This window comes from Thamnophis sirtalis, unplaced genomic scaffold (assembly GCF_051295495.1).
Source record: "Thamnophis sirtalis isolate CommonGarterSnake01/CBP01778 unplaced genomic scaffold, rThaSir2_p1.2 scaffold_9, whole genome shotgun sequence".
In the NCBI taxonomy this organism is placed as follows: domain Eukaryota; kingdom Metazoa; phylum Chordata; class Lepidosauria; order Squamata; family Natricidae; genus Thamnophis; species Thamnophis sirtalis.
This window is the reverse complement of record NW_028261389.1, coordinates 68,712,227-68,734,857: the sequence shown is the minus strand read 5'-3', so window position 1 is coordinate 68,734,857 and position 22,631 is coordinate 68,712,227. Positions and strand designations below refer to the sequence as shown.

The window sequence follows — 22,631 nt, the reverse complement described above, 5'->3', positions numbered from 1 at the left end:
AATAACAAATGTATTTTATTTTTAAAATATTTTCATTAATTTATGGGTCTACATTACTAGCTGTCTGTGAGTTGGACACACCTACAGTAAAGTATTCATGCTTTCACCTGCCATGAAAACATATTTTGCTGTGGAACATAATTCCATTGTTTGTTTAAAAATGAGAATAATATAAAAATTGACTAATGACAATTGACAATGACATCCAATTTGGGATTATATTTTACCCATCAAGCATGTGTAAAAACATGAAGCATTGATATGGGAAACGTTCTTCTATTCATTATTGCTTATCGTTTATTTTATTTTTTTAATAACTGAATTGATGGACTAGATTTAAAATGAGGCTGTTGTGGCCAGATGAAATCCTATCAGTGATGTGCAGTCAGGGGAGGCAGGGGAGGCAGAGCCTCACCACTGTCATCATGAAAAGAAAAAAAATAAAAGGAAAAAGGCTGAGGTAGTTGCTGCCAGAGTCACAGTGGTTGACTCTACTTAGTGCTTAACTGTTTAAAAAAGCCTCTTTAAAAAGTGCCCTCTACAGGAGGAGGTGGGAGAACCACATGCCTCGTTTAGTCTGACTTTAGGATCACTTGAGCAGAGTTAAGCAAGGGTTAAAAGCCGAAAAATTCCTTATGTAGATGAGGCACTTGGTTCTCTCGCCTCCTCCTGTAGAGGGCGTTTTTTTAGAGGCTTTTTTTAAACAGTTAAGCAGAGTCATCCATTGGAGACTCTGACAGCAGCTAACCCAGCCTGACCTCAGCAGCTCTTGCCTTTTTCCTTTTACATTTTTACATTTTCATCATGGCAGACAAGAGCAGAGCTGAAATCCTCTGTGATTGTGAAAAGGCTGGAAAAGCTATGAGGGTTGGAGGGAGGGGGAGGAATTCAAAATTAATGCAATTTTAAGTAATTGTAAGTAATTTGTTTGTGTGTGTGCTTTTCTTCACTAAGAAGGAAGGGGGTAGGAGAGGCAGAGAGGGCAGCCCACCAGCTTTCTTTCTCTGTGTCAGGGAAGCCCACCAGGCAGGTCTTTTATCCGCCTCTGCTGGCGGGCTGGCACTTTCTTTCTTTCTAGAAAGTGGCTTTTGGCTGCCCCGGTGCTATGTTCAACATAGAGGTGGGACGCAGCTGCACCTGTCCAAGCCCAGCCCTTCTCTCCGGCTCCTCTGCAGAGGGGTGGCCGGTTGGCGGCTCTGCCGGTGGAGCATCCCGCTGTGCCTGGTTTTTGCTTCCCACCCGGAGGGAGTATGGCCGGCCTGATAGGCAGCCTCTTGGGCTCTCAACTTGTGGCTTGGTTCCAGCACCGGTGCGGGCTCTTTCCATGAGGCGAGAAGGACTACCGAGCTCAGGCGGTGGAGACGGCAGCCGGACCCCGACTCCGCGGGATGTCCACAACGGGCAGCACCCGGGCTTTGGTCTGCCGGCCAACTGTGCCACCTGCAATGGCAGCCCCGGGGATGACTGGAAGGTACCGCGTTCAATGGGGGCAGGATGCGAGAGGAGCCGGACCTCAATTTGCAGCCCCGAACCCAGACCACCTCCTTCTCCTGTCCTAGATGTATACTGTGTAACCTTCTCGCCCGGTGGGACTTGGGGGGAAAACCAGGTCAGGGATCGGAAGGTGACAGGAAGCGTTGGCAGCCCGTAAAAAGCGAGCCACGCGGGACGCCTCTATGTCGGACATAGCAGCAGGGTGGTCAAAAGCCGCTTTCTTTCTTTTTGCCTCACCAGCCATAAACCTCACCGCACGTCACTGAATCCTATGGCTATTCCTGTAGCAGGACCATACCTTAACCAGTCCTATGATACTGTAAAGTTACTTCACAGTTTTCAAAATACACTTTATTTTGGTATGTCTCTTTGCAACTGGGTATTAACCCAATTTCAAAGGAAATTGTTCTATGGGGATCCCGTTAAAATAATTCTATATAAGAATAAAGAGTGAGATGTGTAGAACCTAAATTTAATTAATAAATAAACACATAAGAATACATGGCTGATATCATATGTATTTATATTTGAACGTAATGTATTATTGAAATATAAATACAAATATCAATACATATGATAGTAACCACGTATTATACTTGAAGGCGCTTGATGTTCTATGTTTTGTAGAATCCAGCAAAGTACTAGAACTGGGAGATTTATAGTATTGCATCCATGACTGCCATTAAAATTAATTCTCAAATTCTCAGATTTTGATGATAGGATATTTTCTGCTCTGCTGTTATTAACCAGACAGTAATGAAAATAAGTTTCAGAATTGAAATTAAAAAACCCAACCACTCTTGCCTTGGATGGCCAAATAAAAGCTAGACAATACCTCCAGAAAATTCTAACACTGTTAGATTGGAAAATCAGAGAGGGAGGGAGGGAGGGAGGGAGAGGGGGGGGACCCAACCAAAAGAAAGCAATTATAAACCACTTCCATGTGTCTATGTAAATCCCCAGGAGCTGAGCTAAGCTTAAACAGACTTCATCCTATTTTGCCAAAAGGTTCTGATTGAACAGGGGATTGAACTAGAAAACCTCCAAGATCCCTTCCAACTCTATTATTCCATATTCTGTATTCTTTTCCAGTCATGGGTAGGTGTTGTTTCACCATTTTGTTCCCTATTTTGACTTCTATTCCTAATCTATCTTTTACAGTACTATTTTTGTTAAATTGGATTTTTTTTCCTTTTGTGTAAAGACAGATACAAAAAATGAATTAAGCAGTTCCACTTTTTCCTTGCTGCCCATTCCTTCTTACCATCTTCTCCCATTATTAGACCAATTGTTTCCTTGACTTTTTTCTCCCCTCCCACTACATATTAAAAGAAACTTTTTTATTATTATTTCTGACATTTTTTGTAAGTCTTAATTCATTCTGAGCCCTAGCTTTCCTGACTTCAGCTTTGCAGATTTCAGCAATTTGCTAGTGTTCTTCTGTCCCCCTTCCCATTTTTATACTTGTCATTTTTGTCTTGTAGTTTATCAGGGAGGTCCCTGGTTTTGTCTGGGTCATCTTGTTTCTCTTTCTTAATGGTATTGTGCTAGACTTGGCTTTTATAATTTCATTTTTCAGAGTTTCCCAAGCTTCTTGAGTTGTTTTTCCCTTTCAGATTTTTACCCATGGAATCCTTCACAAGCATGCTCTGGGTTTGTTGAAATCAGCTCTTTAAATTTTAAGACACTAGTTTGACTTGGTTCTATTGTTTGTGTCTGCATTATGATGAATTCCAATATGATATTGTTCCCCAAAAGTTCCTGCAACTTCAACCCCTTCTATCATTTCATCTCCATTAGTAAGCATTAAGTCACTTCCATCATCACCATATAACAATCTTCCCTGTATTGATCCTTGGGTTGGTTCAGGTGTCCCTCAATAGATATCAAAATGTATTTTTTGCATGGCATAATTAAAGGTCAATACACCATATGATTTAAGTTGATGGTCTGCATTCAAGTTCATCTTCAGCCATCACACTCATTGGATAACTTTAGACTAGTGCTTCTCCTTCAGCCTGATGTAACAGATGGGGCAGTTGCTGTAGTGATAAAATGAAGGGAGATCTTCATGAAATAACATTTCAGGACATTAAAAAATATATAATGAACAAGGATAAATACTGATCTGAAATTTCAAGGGGCAGGATCTTTAACAAAAAAAAAGGAAAGCAGTATATGTATGAAATATTTCATCCCATAATCTCCATTTTCTCTTCTAAATCCACTATTCTGAAGCTGCCTTTCCTTAAAAAATAAATTACTTATTGACTTTGATGACATTCAGTTTAATGTACAATTTAGTCATAACTCTGTCACTGGAACTAAGGCAAATTCTCCAACGAGATTGCCTAAACGTAAGCAAGTAGTTTGTAGGATGCAGTGGCTCAGTGGCTAAGACGCTGGGCTTGTCAATTAGAAAGGTTGACAGTTCAGTGGTTCGAATCCCTAGCACCGCATAACAGAGTGAGCTCCTGTTACTTGTCCCAGCTTCTGCCAACCTAGCATGTAGAAATGCAAGTTAAAAAAAACAGGAACCACCTTTGGTGGGAAGTTAACAGTGTTCCGTGCGCCTTCGGTGTTCAGTCACGTTGGGCACATGACCACGGAGAGGTCTTGGGACAGCATTGGCTCTTCGGCTTTGAAACAGAGATGAGCACTGCCCCCTAGAGTCAGAAACCACTAGCACATATGTGCGAGGGGAACCTTTACCTTTTAAGCAAGTAGTTAATATAATTCAATAGGAAGGAGGTGATAAATTGCAGCTTGAGAGTTTGTTGACACCATCTGTGTGTAAAGCTGCAGCTTTCTCCACTCCGACAACAATACACAATGTATAGCAGTGTGGCAGAAATGTGAATTCAGATAGAGAAGACATCCTATACTAGGGCCATCCTATAGAACTCCAGGCCATGAAATAAGCATTGCACAAAACCGTGGTCAAATGAATATAGACACTTCTCGGTCTACAAAGATAAAAGTAAAGTGATTTCCTGCCTTTTTTTTATGATTTAGCTCACAAAAACTGGATTCCATCCTTAGGGTTTGTTTGTAATAAAGTTGCCTGCTCCTCCTCTTCCACTCTCCTCCTGCTGAAGTGGTACCTAATAACCATTTCCCATTATTGTAAAAGTTACAAAAAAGTCCTCCAGCCTCCTCTTCCCAGTGTTTGCCTATCTACCATTTGACATTCTACAAGCCCTGGGAAATTTCAATGACACAGCTTGGAATGGGTTCAGTGACCTCAATCGTGCCCCCACCCACCCACTCCAGAACTCCTTTCAATTTGCAAAAAGCTTTAAGTGGACAAAACCCAGATGCCTTTTTTTTCTTGTACTTCAGTAGGGACGGATTGGACTTGTAGATTCCTTTCAAAGTGATGTATGTAGTTCATCTTCTATTAACTCTTTCCACGAGGGAAAAGATTTAAAATGTCAGTTGGGAGCCCAGCGCTGCTGCCTGGGTTTGTTTTCCGAGCTCCTTTATTTTGCAAATTCAGCAGTTCATCAAGAGCAGCTTTTCCTCCAAAAGGAGTATTAAAAAGTTAGTACTAGTGAGTAGTTTGTAAGTGCAGGGTATCAAAGACGTTACTTGAAAGGAAGTGCTCCTGAAATCCCAGGGACTTAACAACATAGCAGGCATTTGTTTTTTTGAAATGATATCCTTCCAAAATATATCTTTAAAACCATTATATTCATGAAAGGCGTTTCATATAAAAACAGTTGATAATAAATTGTCTTCCATTAATCCTAAACGGGTTCACTTGAAAAAAAAAATCAAATTAATTAATCTGAGGCTCCCTAGTAAGCTGCAACTTTGGCAAAATCCTTGGAGAATGAGCCGCACTGAATTTTGTGCAATTTTAATTTCCAACTCAGATTAGAAATCAGTTCAGTTTTGGATTTAATACGTTTTGGGACGAAAGCTGAAGAAAGCTTAAAACCTCTATAATAAATACTGGAAGTACCTTTGGTTAAGAGGTGCCATACAATCTATGTAGAAGTCTCTCGGAACAAAAACTGATTTTCTAAGGCTTTTCCTAGAACCTATGGCACGCATCCTCATCCCCGTTCCTGTGCTCACACGCGCACCAGTCATCCGGCCTCCACATGCGCAGGAATGCCAAAACCCGGAAGAGTAGCGTTCCAGCACGCATGTGCACGCCGGCACCCAAACTTCCAGGTTTTCATTGTGTGCGTGCGCGATGGTCAGCTGTTTGTCGGGCACGTGCCGATGCTGGAGCGCACATATGTGCTGCTCTTCTGGATTTCTGCATACCTGCATTGTGCCGAGGTGGCGCAGTGGTTAAATGCAGCACTGCAGGCTACTTCAGCTGACTGCAGTTCTGCAGTTCGGCTGTTCAAATCTCACCGGCTCAGGGTTGACTCAGCCTTCCATCCTTCCGAGGTGGGTAAAATGAGGACCCGGATTGTTGTTGGGGGCAATATGCTGACTCTGTAAACCGCTTAGAGAGGGCTGAAAGCCATATGAAGTGGTATATAAGTCTAACTGCTATTGCTATTGCTATTGCATGTGTGAATGCCAGTGAGGTCGCACGGTGCAGGCGGGATGGTTTTGCGTGCCATTTCTGGCACGCAGGTCAGCATGCGGTGACGTAAAAGGTTAGACATCACTGTCCTAAAGTGTTCTCTGTAACTTGGCTGGCCTTAGGCAGAAATATAATGGCGTATCTTAAGAGTAGATTTGTATATGTTATGGTATGCAGCTCACATAGGAGACTACAATGTATTTTTTTTCTCTCCCTCCCTCTTCTCTTTTTTTCCTGTCTCTTTATTTCTCAGAAACATGTGCGGTTAATAATGGAGGCTGTGACCGGACTTGCAAGGATACAGCCACAGGAGTCCGCTGCAGTTGCCCAGTTGGATTTACCTTGCAGCCTGATGGGAAAACATGCAAAGGTCAGCTTCTGTTTGCTTTGCAATGCATCACTTCCCTTTACCAGCTTCAGTACCGGAGCTTAAATGCCCATAATTATAATCAAACTCGTGGAGTTTTACACTCTTAAAAATCTCATTGTGCTGTTATAGACTTTGTTGTCACTTTGAACGTACACCAATCGGCATACATTGAAACGAAATTTCATTGTAGGGTCACCACCTCCAATATACACTATATAAACATGACAAAATAAATGAATGATTGAATGCAAAATTATGCATATGCCCATATATATCATATGACATAGAGAAACAGCACACTCTAGTTCGGACGAATAGATGCACGTGGCGAGAAAAAGGGATCTTGTGAGTTCACCAGATGGATGGCATCAGGAACAAAGCTGTTACAGAATCTGGTAGTCTTGCTAGAAATACTTTGGAACCTCCTCCCAGAGGGGAGCAAAAGAAACGGCTACTATCACTGCTCCTGTTCCTTTAGTTGGTTATTCACAGCTTTCATAGAACCATGATTGCCTTTTCAATGATCTACGGAGGGCTAGAGTTAGGCTTCATTACATTAAGAGCGGACTAAAAGAAGTTGTATTGGTTTCAGTTAGACTACTAAATTGATAACTAAATCTGGATCCATTCATTATCTAAGCCAGGGGTGTCAAACTCAATTTCATTGAGGGCCGCATCAGGGTTGTGTTTGATCTCAGGGTGGCAGGCAGATGTGGAGGGGGGGTGGCATGGCCAGCTTGACGTCACTTATCAAGGCTCTGTTTTTGGCCACAACAGCCTTCTGCAGCCCTCTGCCAGTGAAAAACGAGCTTGGTTTACTCTGACAGAGGGCATCAGGAGGCCAGTGCGGCCAAAAGCTAAGCCTGGGCGGGCCGCGCATGGCCTCACCAAGCTCCACTTTCACTGGCAGAGGCACCGTAGGCCAGTCCTTCACTGTTTCCAGGGTGGGCCTGCAGGCCAGATCTAAGCACCCCGCGGTACGGATCCAGCCTGCGGGCCTTGAGTTTGACACCCTTGGTCTACGCTTATTTCAGCATACATGGAAACTTTTTTCCACCATCCTTTATATACTTCCCATGGTTTACTCTGTGTGTGTGTGTGTGTGTGTGTGTATGTGTATGTATGTATGTATAACAGTATATATGCAGGTCTTGGTGTATTCGGGCCTTTTCCCATGTAAGATTAAGAGTATCTTGGCGATGTTTCGACGAGGTCCCACTCACCATCTTCAGGTTGGTGCCTTCGCGAGTGGGACCTCGTCGAAACGTCACCAAGATACTCTCAATCTTACATGGGGAAAGACCCGAATACGCCAACACTTGCATACCTGTACCTGTGAAAATCTATGAAAACACACACACACACACACACACACACACACACACACACATATATATATATATATATATATGATAAATAACAAACTAAGAAAAAGAGGAAAATACGACATTTCATCTTGACTCTCATGTTGCAAAAGTTTGTATTTCTTCTACATTAAAAAACTGTTTCCATTCAGGAGATTTAAATAGGAATGTGTCGTTGACTATTTACAGCATGAAATGATGCCATGGTTACATGTATATGGATTCAACCTGATTTCTTATCATTATTATAGTTACTGTAATTATAATTATAAACAAAGATTAACTGATATAATAAAACAATTTAAGTTTACCAGTTTAGTGATTTCATTGTGGATATTCTTCTATTCATTCTGCCAAAATACCAACAGCCAGAAAACTATAAGTAACAGTCAGAATACTAAATAGATGGACCTAATTCGTAGATGCTCACTATAGCAGAACTTAAAAATTATGCACTTATGTTTCTTGATAAGCATTCATCAGTTATATATTTATTTTTGTGTTCATTCATTTATTATCAGTTTTTATACTGCCTGAAACACTCAACTCTCTATATATTGTCTTTGTCTGACTTAATGGGAGTCTTCCAGATATAGGCCTTTCCAAATCCTTCTGCCTGAAATCCTTTTGGCAAGAAATGCCAAGGCCAAGCGTAGAATATCTGTGGTCTGAGAAAGTGCTCTTCCATTGGCTTGTAGCCCCTTCCTTCCAGTTCATCAGGAAAATGCACTTTTCTTGAAGGACTATTTATAATCTGATCTAGATATATATGCACATTAATATAACTCAAAATAAATTAATGAGGCTGGTGGTAATTGGTTGAAGAGCAGGCATCCAGATGAATAGAATATTCCATATTTTTATTTGGATATATTGTAAGCAGGGGTGGGGTTCTACCGGTTCGGACCAATTTACCCAAACCGCTAACTCCAAGGATCAGTGGGAGCAAACCGGTTCGCTCCCATGATCAAATGAGCGCCCCCCCCCCCCTGCCCTGCTTTATCTACCTTTAACTTTGTAGCTGAGTCACGCGGCAGACTGGAATGCCAGGGCTCAGCTGTTTTTCTTCCCAAGCAGCTATCCGGAAAGTAAGTATTTGATTGATTTGATTTGATTTGATTACATTTATATGCCGCCCTTTTCCCCAAAGGGGACTCAGGGCGGCTCACAATTCAAATCAGGGAAGGGGGGTACAGACAGGAAATAAAAAGACGAAACATAACAATACATAATTTAAAAACACACAACAGTCATACCATTCGAGACGGGGGCAACAGCTCTTTAGCCCCAGGCCTGTCGGAACAGCCAGGTTTTAAGGGCTTTGCGGAAGGCCTGGAGGGTGGTGAGGGTACGAATCTCCATGGGGAGCTCGTTCCAGAGGGTCGGAGCAGCCACAGAGAAGGCTCTCCTCCGGGTAGTTGCCAGCTGGCATTGACCGGCGGATGGAATTCGGAGGAGGCCTAATCTGTGGGATCTAATCGGTCTATTGGAGGTAATTGGCAGCAGGCGGTCTCTCAAGTATTTTCTGAACTGTGCATGCAGTGCATGCTCAACGAACCAGTTAAAGGGGTAGGTTACCACCCCTGACTCTAAGTCTTGATAACTTGGATCTTTGAGGTAGGTGAGCCATGGTGGTGCAGTGGTTAGAATGCAGTATTGCAGGTTAACTCTACCCACAGCCTGTAATTGGCTCAACCTTCCATCCTACTGAAGTTAGTAAAATGAGGAATCAGATTGTTGGGGGCACCTAGAACCTATGGCCCTTGGCAGCCCACACCTCCAGCTGATTTTCGGCCTTCCAGAGGGCCGTCAGAGGCCGTTTTTGTCTTCCCCAGGTTTCAGGAAAGCCTCTGGAGCCTAGAGAGGATGTAAAACAGGCCCAACTGGCCAACCAGAAGCCAAACATCCCAGGCTCCAGAGGCTTTCCTGAAGCCTAGGGAGGACGAAAACGGGGAGGGCGAAAACGTCATTTTGCTAAATGAAGTGTGAAAATAGTTCCCAACAAGTCTTAATTTTACCTATATCCATGAAAAAGTTATGCAGGGAGTCCTCAACTTACGATCACAATTGAGCCCCAAATTTACGTCGTTAAATAAAACATTTGTTAAATGAGTTTTGCCCCATTTTGTGACCTTCCTTGCCACAGTTGTTAAGTGAATCACAATAGTTGTTAAGTTAGTAACACAGTTGTTGAGTGAATCTGGCTTCCCCCTTGTGAGAAGATCACCAAAGGTGATCACCTAATCCGGAGAAATTGCGACTGTCATAAATAAGAGCCAAGTGCCCAGCATCCGAATTTTGATCATGTGACCATGGGCATGCTGCAATGGTCGTAAGTGTGGAAAAGGGTCATTAATCACTTTTTCAGTGCCATTGTAACCTTGAACAGTTCATTTGTAAATGAACTGTTGTAAATTGAGGATTATCTGTAGTGATTACAAAGTAAACCTCAAGGTATATTTGGAATCAGAACTGTCTAGAGCAGGGGTGTCAAACTCACAGCGTCACGTTGTCAATATGTGACTTTTTTCCTCTTCGCTAAATGGGTGGTGGGTGTGGCCAGTGTGTGACGCATCCAGCCTAAGGGCCGCGGGTTTAGACACTCCTGGTCTATAGGACATTGTCAAAAATGTCAAGATGGCAGTCGCAATCGTGCAATTGAAGATCCACCAATTTTTGCATTTTGTGGCCAACTCCTACCTGGGTTCCAGCTATTCTTGTAAAAAAAATGTTAAAGTTGAATTAGAGCAGAGATGTCAAAGCTGGGTGAAAATAGATGTACAGGAAGATACCATAACAATGCAGTTATTATCTTAAAATTATCCATTGCATAAACCAGAAATTTTTCTCCTAGGTATAATAACAGAGGGGTTTAAGAAAGATACACTTTATTTAATTATTCATGTACTAACTGCGGGACGCATAACCTATGCACAATATTGGAAAAAAGAAAATACACCATCAGAGCTAGATATAATCAGAAAAGTGTTGGCCTGTGCGGAAGCAGATAGGCTCACTCTTGAACTTAAAAATAAAGGGGAATCAGAATATGTTGAAGTCTGGAATAAATTTTATGACTGGTATAAGACAAGGTGACAAGACTGGAACACACTGTATATATTGTGATTGGACAGAAGGATTGATAATGTATTAAGTAGTAGTTGTGACTAGCTGTATATAATGTGAATGTATAGTCACTCCGACTTCGTGGTTCTGCATTGTTTTAAATGTAAAAATAATAAAAATATATGGGGAAAAAAAGAAAGAAAGCGGATAAAATATTTTCCCCCCTCCCCATTTTGGAATAATGCGGTGAAATTGTCTGCTGAAAATTTTGAAAGGTACATAAAGATTTCCCTGGGCATTTTCCTCATTAACTGTGGAATTTGTGGCCACAAAATTTGATAGTAGTTGGGTTTTTGTTTGGTGACTATAAACCTCGGCAGTTCTGTGCCACTTCTTGTAATCTATCCCATATGTTAGTTGCTGGAGACAGTTGTGAGAAGAGATACCCGGGCCTTTAGCTGATCATTATGAAACACAGGAATTCAAGGAGTGTATCGTTTGGCTTTCTTTGTGTTCCTGTCAGGAATGGCAGAACCTGAGGCACTGGAAAAAAACTCCCATGTTTTATTGAATGAAGTTTGATTACATAAATTGTTACTGTTACTCTCATGAGAATCCACTGTTGTTGTTTTTGGTAGTTGTGACGTTGTGTCCCACCCATCGCAACCCCATGGACAACATTCCTCCAGGTCTTCCTGCCGCAACCATCCTCTGGAGTCCATTCAAACTCACGCCTACTGCTTCGGTGACTCCATCCAGCCACCTCATTCTCTGTTGTCCTGTTCTTCTTTTGCCCTCCATCTTTCCCAGCATGAGGCTCTTCTCCAGTGAGTCTTCCCTTCTTATTAAGTGGTCAAAGTATTTGAGTTTCATCTTCAGGATCTGGCCTTCTAAAGAGCAAAAGGCCACTAAAACCTGGCTATTCCCGCAGGCCTGGGGCTGTTGACCTCATGAATGAGGTCCAGCCCCGCCTAGATTGAGTGCATGACGTGTTTCTTTTTTAATCTGTTTTTTTCCCCTATTTTTAATTTTTATCCTTTTTAAAGTTGTATTCTGTAAGCCGCCCGGAGTCCTTCGGGATTGGGCGGCATGTAAATTCATTAAATTTGAATTTGAATTTGAGCAGTCAGGGTTGATCTATTCTAGGACTGACCCATTTGATCACCTTGCAATGCAAGGGACTCACAAGAATCTTCTCCACCACCATAGTTCAAAGGCCTCCATTCTTTGGCGGTCAGCCTTTCTTATGGTCCAACCTTCACAGTCATACATTGCAACTGGGAAAACCATAGACTTGACTATACACACTTTTGTTGGCAGGGTGATGTCTCTGCTTTCTAATATCCTGTCTAGATTTGCCATAGCTTTCCTCCCCAGGAGCAAGCCTCTTTTAATTTCTTGGCTGCCGTCCCCATCTGCGGTGATCTTGGAGCCCAGGAAAATAAAATATGCTACTACCTCCATTTCTTCTCCATCTATTTGCCAGGAATTGTGAGGGACTGATGCCATGATCTTAGTTTTCTTAATGTTGAGTTTCAAGCCAACTTTTGCACTCTCCTTCTTCACCCTCTTCAAGAGGCTCTTTAGTTCCTCTTCGCTTTCTGCCATTAGAGTGTTATCATCTGCATATTTGAGGTTATATCCACTAGCAAGGTTTACAGAAGTCGAGATGCAGTACAATTGAAAACTAGCATCATTTCTTTTCTTTTTTTGACAAGCCAGATTTTTAATTGCAATTTTTTTTCCAGACAGTCTACGATTTTCCTTTAATTTCTTATATCTTCCTCCCTCCCCTTTATTATTATTGACAAAATATTTATGCTGTCTTCACATGCAAGACCAGTGGCTTCTAATATATTTAATATATAATAAAACATAAAGGGCAGGAGGATAGTTTCCTTGGATTCCAAGCAATTGCTATGAAGAAACTAAAAAAAAAAAAAAGCTTTCCGGTTTTTTTTCTCTTCTGTGATTTGCAAAATTTTGTTTCTGTATGCCTAAGTGGCAAGCTATTATTTCTGTACATCTGTAAATAACAGAAGATCCCAGCCAGCCCCTTAGTCATCAGTTTTTGCTGCAATATTGTTGGAAGAAATGTCCATTTGGGTTCAGTTCCAAGTGGGGAAAAAGACACTGGAAACATGGAGGCTGCTTGGAAAGATGATTTTAATGGTGGACAGGACCCCATGGTTTGAGGTCCTGTGGGGAGGGGGGAGAAGAGATGCTGAGAGTACCCTGGTTTAATGCCCTCTCTGGGCTTTTGAATTTGAGCTTGTATTCTGATTGGTTGCCACCCTCCCATGGGGCCATGCAGGGGAAACTCTGCAGGCTATCCTGAGTCCCAAGCTTGGTTGAGCCTTGCTAGGTGATGATGTAATGAAAGGGCTTTGGGATTCCTATTATGGCTCTGCCTGAAGGAGGTAGATCTTTGTTATGTAGAATAGACTGGCTCAGACCTTAATCGCCCATTGACAAAGGTGGAGGAGATGAGTTTCTGACTCCCTTTTAGGGAAAATATTCTGCCCTTTTAATATTTCCTAAAATATTTCATTTTTCTAGGAGAGGGGTGGGTGCTAACTTTCTACAAAACCATTTTTAATCCTTGCAGAAACAACCACGCCAGTCTCCCTCCTGGGGGATGCAACTATCCTGGACAGAGTTTAGAACTTGTCCCCTGCCTTTCCATTCTTTGCCACCTCCAATGTGGACGTAAATAAAGACAGAACGCCTAAGGCAGGAGTCTTAAACACTCAAAGAGCCATTTGAATCCGTTTCCCACAGAAAAGAAAACACCGGGAGCCACAAAACCTACCAGGGGTTGAAAAGCTCAATAAATTGCATGCTGGCAGGTGTTGCACATTGGTGGTTGCGGCACATATTTTGAGTGACAGGGAGCCGCAGCAGGGGGATGAAAGAGCCACATGCGGCTCCAGAGCCTTGCTGACTTCTGGCCTAAATTTACCTCATTTTCATGAGACCTCTCAAGGATGTGCTTTGCCTTGGAAAGGGAGAGTTAGCTAAATTCCCAGAAACAATGCAACTGGATGGGGAGACAATTAGCCCAAAGAAGCACAGGCTGATTTGATTGGATTAGCATCTCTGAATTATTAACATCACATTGCTAGCCTCCTCCCACATAACTCAGTTCAGTATGTCGCTCAGTTACCACTTTCTAGTTTAGGGCACGGACATGCCTTCTTTTTCCACATCTTTATAGTCAGTAAGCAATTTCTGCTGAAAATCATCTTCGGTATCTTTTAGGTGAGCTCCAAAATAGAGCAAGTGCTTTCAGCTTTATTTTTTAACTATAGTCATTCTATATGATTAGATATATCCTTCGCTTCTTTTAGGGTGCCTATACATTCCGCAGAAGAACAAAAGGAGACTGCACACCGTCAACATCATGTTCTTTATGCTGGAATGGATTTACATTGGTGAAAATATGCGTAGGACAATATGTGCTTTATCCAAAGGGGTGGTTAGGTTTAGTTTTGGTTTATTGGATTTATATGCCGCCCTTCTCCCAAGGACTCAGGGCGGCATACAACATTAAAAAAAACCACATATTACAAAAGTTTTAAAAAAATTAAATAGAATATCCAAAAAACAAACCCAATTTAGATTTACAATAACATTTTTAAAAGAAATTCGATTAAAATTAACAATAATCAATAATTTGTTTTGTTTTGTTCAGGCCAGGCTGGCTTGCTGGAAAAGCCAGCTTTTTAGGGCGCGTCAGAAGGACCGGAGGTCGGGGATTATACGAAGCTCCGGGGGCAGCTCATTCCAGAGGGAAGGCGCTCCACAGAGAAGGCTCTCCCCCTGGGGAGTCGCTAGCCAACACACTTGCCCCTCCCTTTCCTTTAAATAATAAATTAGATTTGCTGTTTTTCCCTTCCGAGTTATCACTGGAATTGGATTCTGCTTCAATTATGCTGGATATCCCAGGATAACCAGGCAGCCTTCCCATTTCAGTGGAGGATGAAAACTTATCCAACTTGGAAATCTTTTCAGGCCTCAAAATAAGAAGCAACATTGGCAGAATAGCAAACGGTTGCATTTTAATCTGTCTCAGACTTCAACATAATCCCTAATGAACTGCAAAAGCCAAATAGTTTACAGAATAAATTTTGCAAAATGTCAGGCAAAACCAGTGGAAAATGAAAATTTCCTCTCTCTTCCAATTTAAATTGAGCCAAATAAACAAACAATAGCTTTATATTCTACCATTCATTCTCTGGCTCATGGAGCTGTACATAGCATTCTCACCCAATATTGTTATTGATCTTGAGATTGATTTTATAACAATAACAACATTGTTATTAATCTTGACATTGATATCAATATCTACTTTGAAGTTTTTAGCTTTTCTAATGAATCTCAATAATCTCAACAGATTATTTTTTGAACCAAGATTTAGTTTGGGTATTTCAATGCTTAGGGGACCTGACTCAATTTTTTTTTTATTCCTTCTTGAGAATTCTTCCTCTTTCCTGCAGGTCTAATATGGAGATCAAGAAATTAGAAGTTTAGAACTCAACGACTTTCATTAATGTTTCAATAATGGATTGCAAATAGATTTCAATAATCTCTAGAATTTCCTGTTATTAAAACAGGGCATACTGTATTTTTCGGAATATAAAACACATCTCCCCCTCCCCCCCCCAAAAAAACAGGGTGAAAATCTGGATGCATCTTGGCCTACTGAAACTCTGCCCACTTTGCAAAAATGGACGTGCAGAGGGTTTGGGAGGTTTGCAAAGTGCTCCTGGGAGCTGGGGAGGCCAAAAATGAGCAACAGACAGGCTGTTTTTGGCCCTCAGCTCCTAGGAGCACTCTACAAGCCTCCCAAAGCCTCTGCATGCCCCCCTCTTTTTTGCAAAAAACAGCTTGTTTTTGTAAAAAACTGGCCATTTTTTGCCCGATTTTGCCCTCCCCCCAGCACCCAGGAGCACTCTATAAGCCTCCCAAAGCTTTCCATGACCTTTCTTTTTTTTTTCTTTTTTTTTCTTTTTTTTTCTTTTTTTTTCTTTTTTTTTCTTTTTTTTTCTTTTTTTTTCTTTTTTTGCAAAAAACGAGGGTTTGGGAGGCCTGCAGAGTGCAAAAACTTTTTTTTTAATTTACCTCTTCAAAATCATGGTGCATCTTATACACCAGTGTGTCTTATAGTCTGAAAAATACAGTAATTAATTTTTTCAGGGTTATAGTTTACAGTTTAGAGTTTATTAGGATTTGTATGCCGCCCACTCTCGAGAGAGACTCAGGGCAGCTTACAGATAAAGCAGGAAGGGGAACGTATAAAAATTAAAAAGAACAAACATTAAAATTTCACAACATTCATATAGCTTAGAATGGGGATGGATAAATCAACAGCCCCAGGCCTGCCGGAACAGCCAGGTCTTAATCGCTTTGCGGAAGGCCGGAAGAGTAGTAAGGGTCCGGATCTCCACGGGGAGATCGTTCCATAGGGCTGGAGCAGCTACAGAGAAGGCCCTCCCCGGGGAGTCGCCAGCCGACATTGACCGGCAGATGGAATCTGGAGGAGGCCTAGTCTGTGTGATCTTATAGGTCTCTGGGAGGTAAATGGCAGGAGGCGGTCTCTCAGGTAGCCAGGTCCTAAACCATGTAGGGCTTTAAAAGTAACGACTAGCACCTTGAAACGTGTCCGGAGACCAATGGGAAGCCAGTGCAGCTCGCGGAGACAGGTGTAACATGGGTGTACCTAGGTACCCCACTATCGCTCACGCGGCTGCATTCTGGACTAACTGAAGTCTTCAAACACTCTTCAAGGGCAGCCCCATAGGTGGTATTGGATCATGAGCCCAATTAAGCCTGGATGTTTGGTTGTAACTCGTAAGCATTAAGCGAGTCACCATGGGACCTGACTCAATTTTGTGACTGTTTTTACAACAGTTGTTTATTAAATCATTAAGTAAACCCATGGTTGTTATGCAAATCCACCACTTTTTTGTCGCAAATCACAGTCACTTGGCCATAGTCACTTGGCAATCTGGTCATAAATGCAAACTTTAGTGCACTTGAAGTAACTACTATTTTTTAAGTCCTTCATAACTTTGAATGTTTCCTAAGCTTTTTTGAAGACCATCATAACTTTGAAGGTTGTTAAGTGACCGGTTATCAAACAAGTATGACCTGGGATATATATTTCCGTTTAATGCTTCAATAAGAACAATTGCAAATTTGAAACAAAAATTTATTGATAGTGTATATACTTATTTTGACATCTCAGCGAATTTTGTACAACTTCTCTCAAAGGATACATTTTACTATATGTGAGATCTTCTTAATTTTCTCCTGCATTATTTAACCAGAGAGGGATGGAGAGATGACTTAACTGGATGCCATTTTAAGCAAACAGTTCTTGTTCTTTGGATGCCATTTTAAGCAAACAGTTCTTGTTCTTTCTGTCTCATTGTCATGGTTGCCCAACTCCATAATACACTGCCTACTTACCATTGTGCTTTCAGATCAATGGTGGGATTCAGCCGGTTGGCACCTATTCAGGAGAACCAGTTGTTAACTTTCTAAGCAGTTTGGAGAACCGGTTGTTGGAAGAACTCTCATTTTGTTTTGTTTTTCCACTTTACAGGGCTAATCCTGTAAGGAAGGCAGGAAGGAAACATTCTAGTGTTGTTTCTAGCCTAATCTTTATTGCCCTGCTTACAGAAACTGCCTCTCCGGTTAACCCTTATTGCATTGTAACAGCTAAGGCAAGTACCCGTTGATGTGATGATGCTGAGTTGGCTCCATCCACCCAGTCACATGACCACCGACCCAGCTGGTCATTAGGGCAGAGAACCGGTTGTTAAATTATTTGAATCCCACCACTGTTTCAGATGCAACAACAGCAACTACAAATGCCACTTGCATTTTCAAATTCTTGAATGCGTTGACTCTGTGTGCATGTGTGAGAGAAAGAGCTGGGACTGAAGAAAAGGTAGGTATAGAGACTCAACTTTACAAGGTAGTTGTAAAGATGATTCTATGTCCTTATACTGTATATAACAGGAGAAGGATGAAAGAAAGTAGAATAATAAAATTTGGAAAAGAGAAAGTCAGTAGAAGGAGTCCCAAAGATGCTTTTTTTTTCAAGAGGCAACTGGTTTTTCTGATTTTTCTTTGAAGATGTTTTGCTTCTCATCCAAGAAGCTTCTTCAGCTCTGACTGGATGGTGGGAAATGGAATGATTTATATTCCTTACAGACAGCTGGACATTTGCATTCTTTTATAGAGTCATTGTGATCACCTGGAGGTTTATCTGTGTCCTCTGGGTCACATGAGTGGTGCAAATTCGTGTGGAGCCTTCTTGGAACTGTTGAAAGGACTATGTTGTCCTTTTTTGTCTATCTCCAATCTACAACGCAGTCCTTTCAACAGTTCCAAGAAAGCCTCCAGTGTTGGAGCACCTACAACTTTTGAAAGTAAGTAATGCAATTTATTAATTGCTTTCACCATTAGGAAATTTCTCCTTAGTTCTAGATTGCTTCTCTCCTTGGTTAGTTTCCATTCATTTTTTTCTTGTCTTGCCTTCTGCTTTGTAAAATAGGTCTATGTAGGAACCCCTCAAATATTGGAACACTGCTATCATCATGTCTCCCCTAGTCCTTCTCTTACTAGATTAGACATACCCAGTTCCTGCAACTGTTCTTCATATGTCTTAGCCTCCAGCCCCCTAATCATTTTGTTGCTCTCTGAACTCCAGAGTCTCAACATCTTAGTTATATGGTGATGACCAGGATTGGATGCAACATTCCAAGTGTGAATAAGGCTTTATTACTAAGGCTTTGTAAAGCAGTAGTAGAACTTCATGTGATCTTGATACTATCCCTCTGTTAATGCAGCCTATGATTCCATTGGCATTTTGGCTGCCGCTGCACACTGTTGGCTCATATTTAAGTGATTGTACACTAGGACTCCCAAGATCCCTCTCACAGTTACTTGCATTAAGCCACGTTTCACCTAGTCTGTACCTCTACTGTTGGCTTTTCTTGCTTAAGTTTAAAACTTTATTTTTATCTATGTTGAATTTTATTTGGTTACATAGAGCCTAGTATTCAAGTATGTCAAGTTCTTTTTGGATTTTGAGATTCTCTTCTAGGGTATTGGCTATCCATGCCACCTTAGTGTCATCTACAAATTTGATGACTTCCCCTTGTATTCTCTCGTCTAAATTGTTTATGAAGATATCAAAGAGTACTGGAACCCTGAAGTACCCCACTGCTTACTTCCCTCCATATAGATATAGTTCCATTGAGTACTCACATTTGTCAGCCAATTACAAACCCATCTGGTGGTGATAGTGCTGTCTATCCTACATTTTTCTTGCTTACCAAGAAGTAGGTTGTGGTCTACCTTATCAAATGCTTTACTGAAATATAAGTATACTACAACCACAGCATTTCACTGACCCACTAATTTAATCACTTTGTCAAAGAATGAAATATGATTTATTTGGCATAATCTGTTTTGACATATTAGCTTCTGATTATAACTTTGTTTGCTTCTAGATGTTCTCAGATTTGTTGCCTGATTATCTTTTCCAAGATTTTCTCAGGTATTCATGTCAGGCTGATTGGTCTGTTTATTTCCTGGATCTGTTTCCCCCCCTCCCCCTTTTCTTGAAGATGGGAACCATATCAGCTCTATTCACTTATCAAATATTTCACTTAGCAACGGAAATATTGGGCTCAATTATGGTCATAATCTGAGGACTACCTGTATTAAAGCATTATATCAAACCATATGCAATGTTTGAAAGGCATATTCATCTTCTCTTCAAGTAGATAACATGCTGACATTTGGTCATGACTGGAAACCTCTTATGGACTTTTGGGGTAAAAATGTAAAAAACGAGCTTGCGATTTATGGCTGAGATGATTAGACAGGATAGATCAGTGATGGCAAACCTTTTTTTTATGGCATGCCAAAATTGCATGTGCGTGCACTATCATGCACACGTGCGTACCCACACCAATTCAAATCTCCCCACCCATCTGCACATGCGGACATGCCCCGCGCCCCCCGCACATGTGCGTATGATCCCTCCCCAGGCTCAGGAGGCTTTCATTGAAGCCTGGGGAGGTTGAAAATGGCCTCCCCTGGGCCCCCAGAGGCTTTCTGGAAGCTGGAAACAGATTGTTTCTGAACTTCCAGTTAGCCTGTTGGGGCTGTTTTTCGGCCTCCCCAGGCTTCAGGAGAGCCTCCAGAGACTGGGGAGGGTGAAAAACTGCCTCAACAAGCCAACCAGAAGTTTGGAATCAATCCATTTCCAGCTTCTGGGGGGCCTCCGGGAGGTGGGAAAGGCCGTTTTCGCCCTCCCCAGGCTTCAGGAGAGCCTCCAGAGGCTGGGGAGGGTGAAAAAAAGGCCCAACAGGCTAAATGGAAGTTTGTTCCTGAACTTCCAGATGGCCCGCTGGGGGTGTTTTTTGCCCTTCTCGGCCTCCCGAGGCTTTCCTGAAGCCTGGGGAGGACGAAAACAACCTTCCCTGGCCCTCTGGAAGAGCAAAAATCAACTGGCTGGTGCACGGATGCACACTGGATCTGACGACTGGCATGCCAGCAAATATGGGTCTGCATGCCATCTATGGCACATGTGCCATAGGTTTGCCATCAGGGGGATAGATTATCAACAGAAGAGTATTATGATGTAACTTGAAAGAGAGGTTAAAGTGTAATTGCATTTATGAACTACTGTGAAGAATATCAAAAGTCACATCTTTGTATCTTACTTCTTTCTTTTCTCTGTTACTATTCTTCTTTTTGCTTTCTCTCTGCTTCCTTACTTTGCCTTTCTCTTGTTTTTATCTTTCTTTAAATGTTTTCAGTAAAAATCATGTTGTTCTATTCTATTTTTATAATTGGAAAAGTTTGCCTAAAGAACTTTTGTCCAGCAGATATTCAAATATTTTTTTTTATTTTCTTTTAAAAATTATAGTTGCATTTTGTCTTATTTATGGGTTTTGATATTTTTTTACAACTATCGTCCCCTCTATTTTATCACCAAGATATCAGTTAGTTTTACTCCAATAAACTAAGATTCAGATGCTTTGGATGGGGCATCTTGTAATAAATACAAAAATTCTAAATTTGGCTAAATTAAAAGAAAATGTAGAGTGGAAAACACTTTTGTCAGAAACAAGCTAATAGACTGCTAGGTTAATTTCAATATTTGCGGATAAAGTTATTCAATTAAACTCACAGGGCTAATTATAAAAATGTAATCACTTTATAATTTACTGAGCCAACTAGATTCTAGGTTTTGATATGATTCAGTTGATTTCGGGCACCGTACAATAAACAATTTCTTCTGTTTTAAAATGCTGCGTGTTAGGAGCTGAAACTGAAAAGAAGAATACAGACGTTGATGGGAATTTACTGAAATTTTAGTAATTGACTCTTCCAGTTCCTATTATTTCAAGATTATGCCATCCCCCAAGCGTGATTCATATTTTACAACCATCTCAGATAATCTATTTGATTGCCTTCAATTTAGCAGCACTGATACTAGCATGGAAGGAAAATAACTGCTGAATCATTTAAAAGGGGGTGAGGGAATTCACATCTCTAAACCAGAATCCCAAGTCATTTGGTTAATGATGCTTAGAAAATGTAAAACATTATAATAATTACACATTTGGCTTGATGGACATGCTTCCTTGGTAAATTTTAAAACTGATAATTTATCCCGGAGCTCAGCATCAAGACACTGCTCAGACAGCAGATGGGGATTTCTTTCCTCATAGGAGTTGCAGTTTACCCTTTGACAGAGGGAAAATACCACTACTGCAGATATTATTGTGGAAACATTAAAAAAAAGATTTAAAAAACCCAGAACATTTCAGAACAAGCAGGAAAGATAGAAAGGACAGAGCGAGGACAAAGCAGGAAAACTTTAGAAGAATCAAAATGCCCAATCCAGCAAAACATGAAGGTACACAGCAGGGGTGGGCTACTGTGAGTTCACACGGGTTCAGATAATCCTCTAGCTAAGGATCTCCCCAGTTCGGTGAGCCCACAAATCCCACTCAGGCTGGCCCCGCCCACCCCACCCCTCTCCTCCCAGGAGTCTCCCGCAGCCTGTTTGGGATGCCAGGTAAGTACGGGAGCCCGCGTGGAGGTTAGGGGAGGGTGAAAACCTAGCCCCCTAGAAGTTCCAGAAGGCCAGAAAAAGGCCCATTTCTGGCATCTGGAGGGCCTCCGGAGCCAGGGGAGGAAACCTCTGGAGCCTGGAGAGGGCAAAAAACGGGCCTCCTCGAAGTTCAGAAATGAAGTCATTTCTGGCCTCCAGAGGTCCTCTGGAGCCTTGGGGAGGCCATTTTTGCCCTCCTGGAGATTCAAAGAAAGCCTCCGGAGCCGGGGGAGGAAACCTCTGGAGCCTGGAGAGGGCAAAAAATGGGCCTCCTGGAAGTTCAGAAATGAAGTCATTTCTGGCCTCCAGAGGTCCTCTGGAGCCTTGGGGAGGCCATTTTTGCCCTCCCGGAGATTCAAAGAAAGCCTCCGGAGCCGGGGGAGAAAACCTCTGGAGCCTGGAGAGGGCAAAAAACGGGCCTTCTGGAAGTTCAGAAATGAAGTCATTTCTGGCCTCCAGAGGTCCTCTGGAGCCTTGGGGATGCCATTTTTGCCCTCCCGAAGATTCAAAGAAAGCCTCCGGAGCCTGGGGAGGGCAAACCCCCCCCTGCTGTGGTGCAGGAGGCAGGCTAGGCCACACCCACCATGACACGCCCGCCCAACAACCAGGCAGAGAATCCATTGCTAAAATTTTTGAAGC

At 41.9% G+C, this 22,631-nt stretch overlaps 1 protein-coding gene across 2 annotated transcripts in view; it reads left to right on the top strand.

Annotated features, from left to right (window-relative positions):
* The window catches only part of SCUBE1 (signal peptide, CUB domain and EGF like domain containing 1), a 204,190-nt gene that overhangs the window by 140,974 nt on the left and 40,585 nt on the right, over positions 1–22,631 (top strand). For both annotated transcript variants that reach the window (XM_087722202.1, XM_087722203.1), the window contains one exon: positions 6,297–6,413. In XM_087722202.1, coding sequence (XP_087578328.1) covers positions 6,297–6,413 — 117 coding nt within the window. The remainder of the gene's footprint in view (positions 1–6,296; positions 6,414–22,631) is intronic.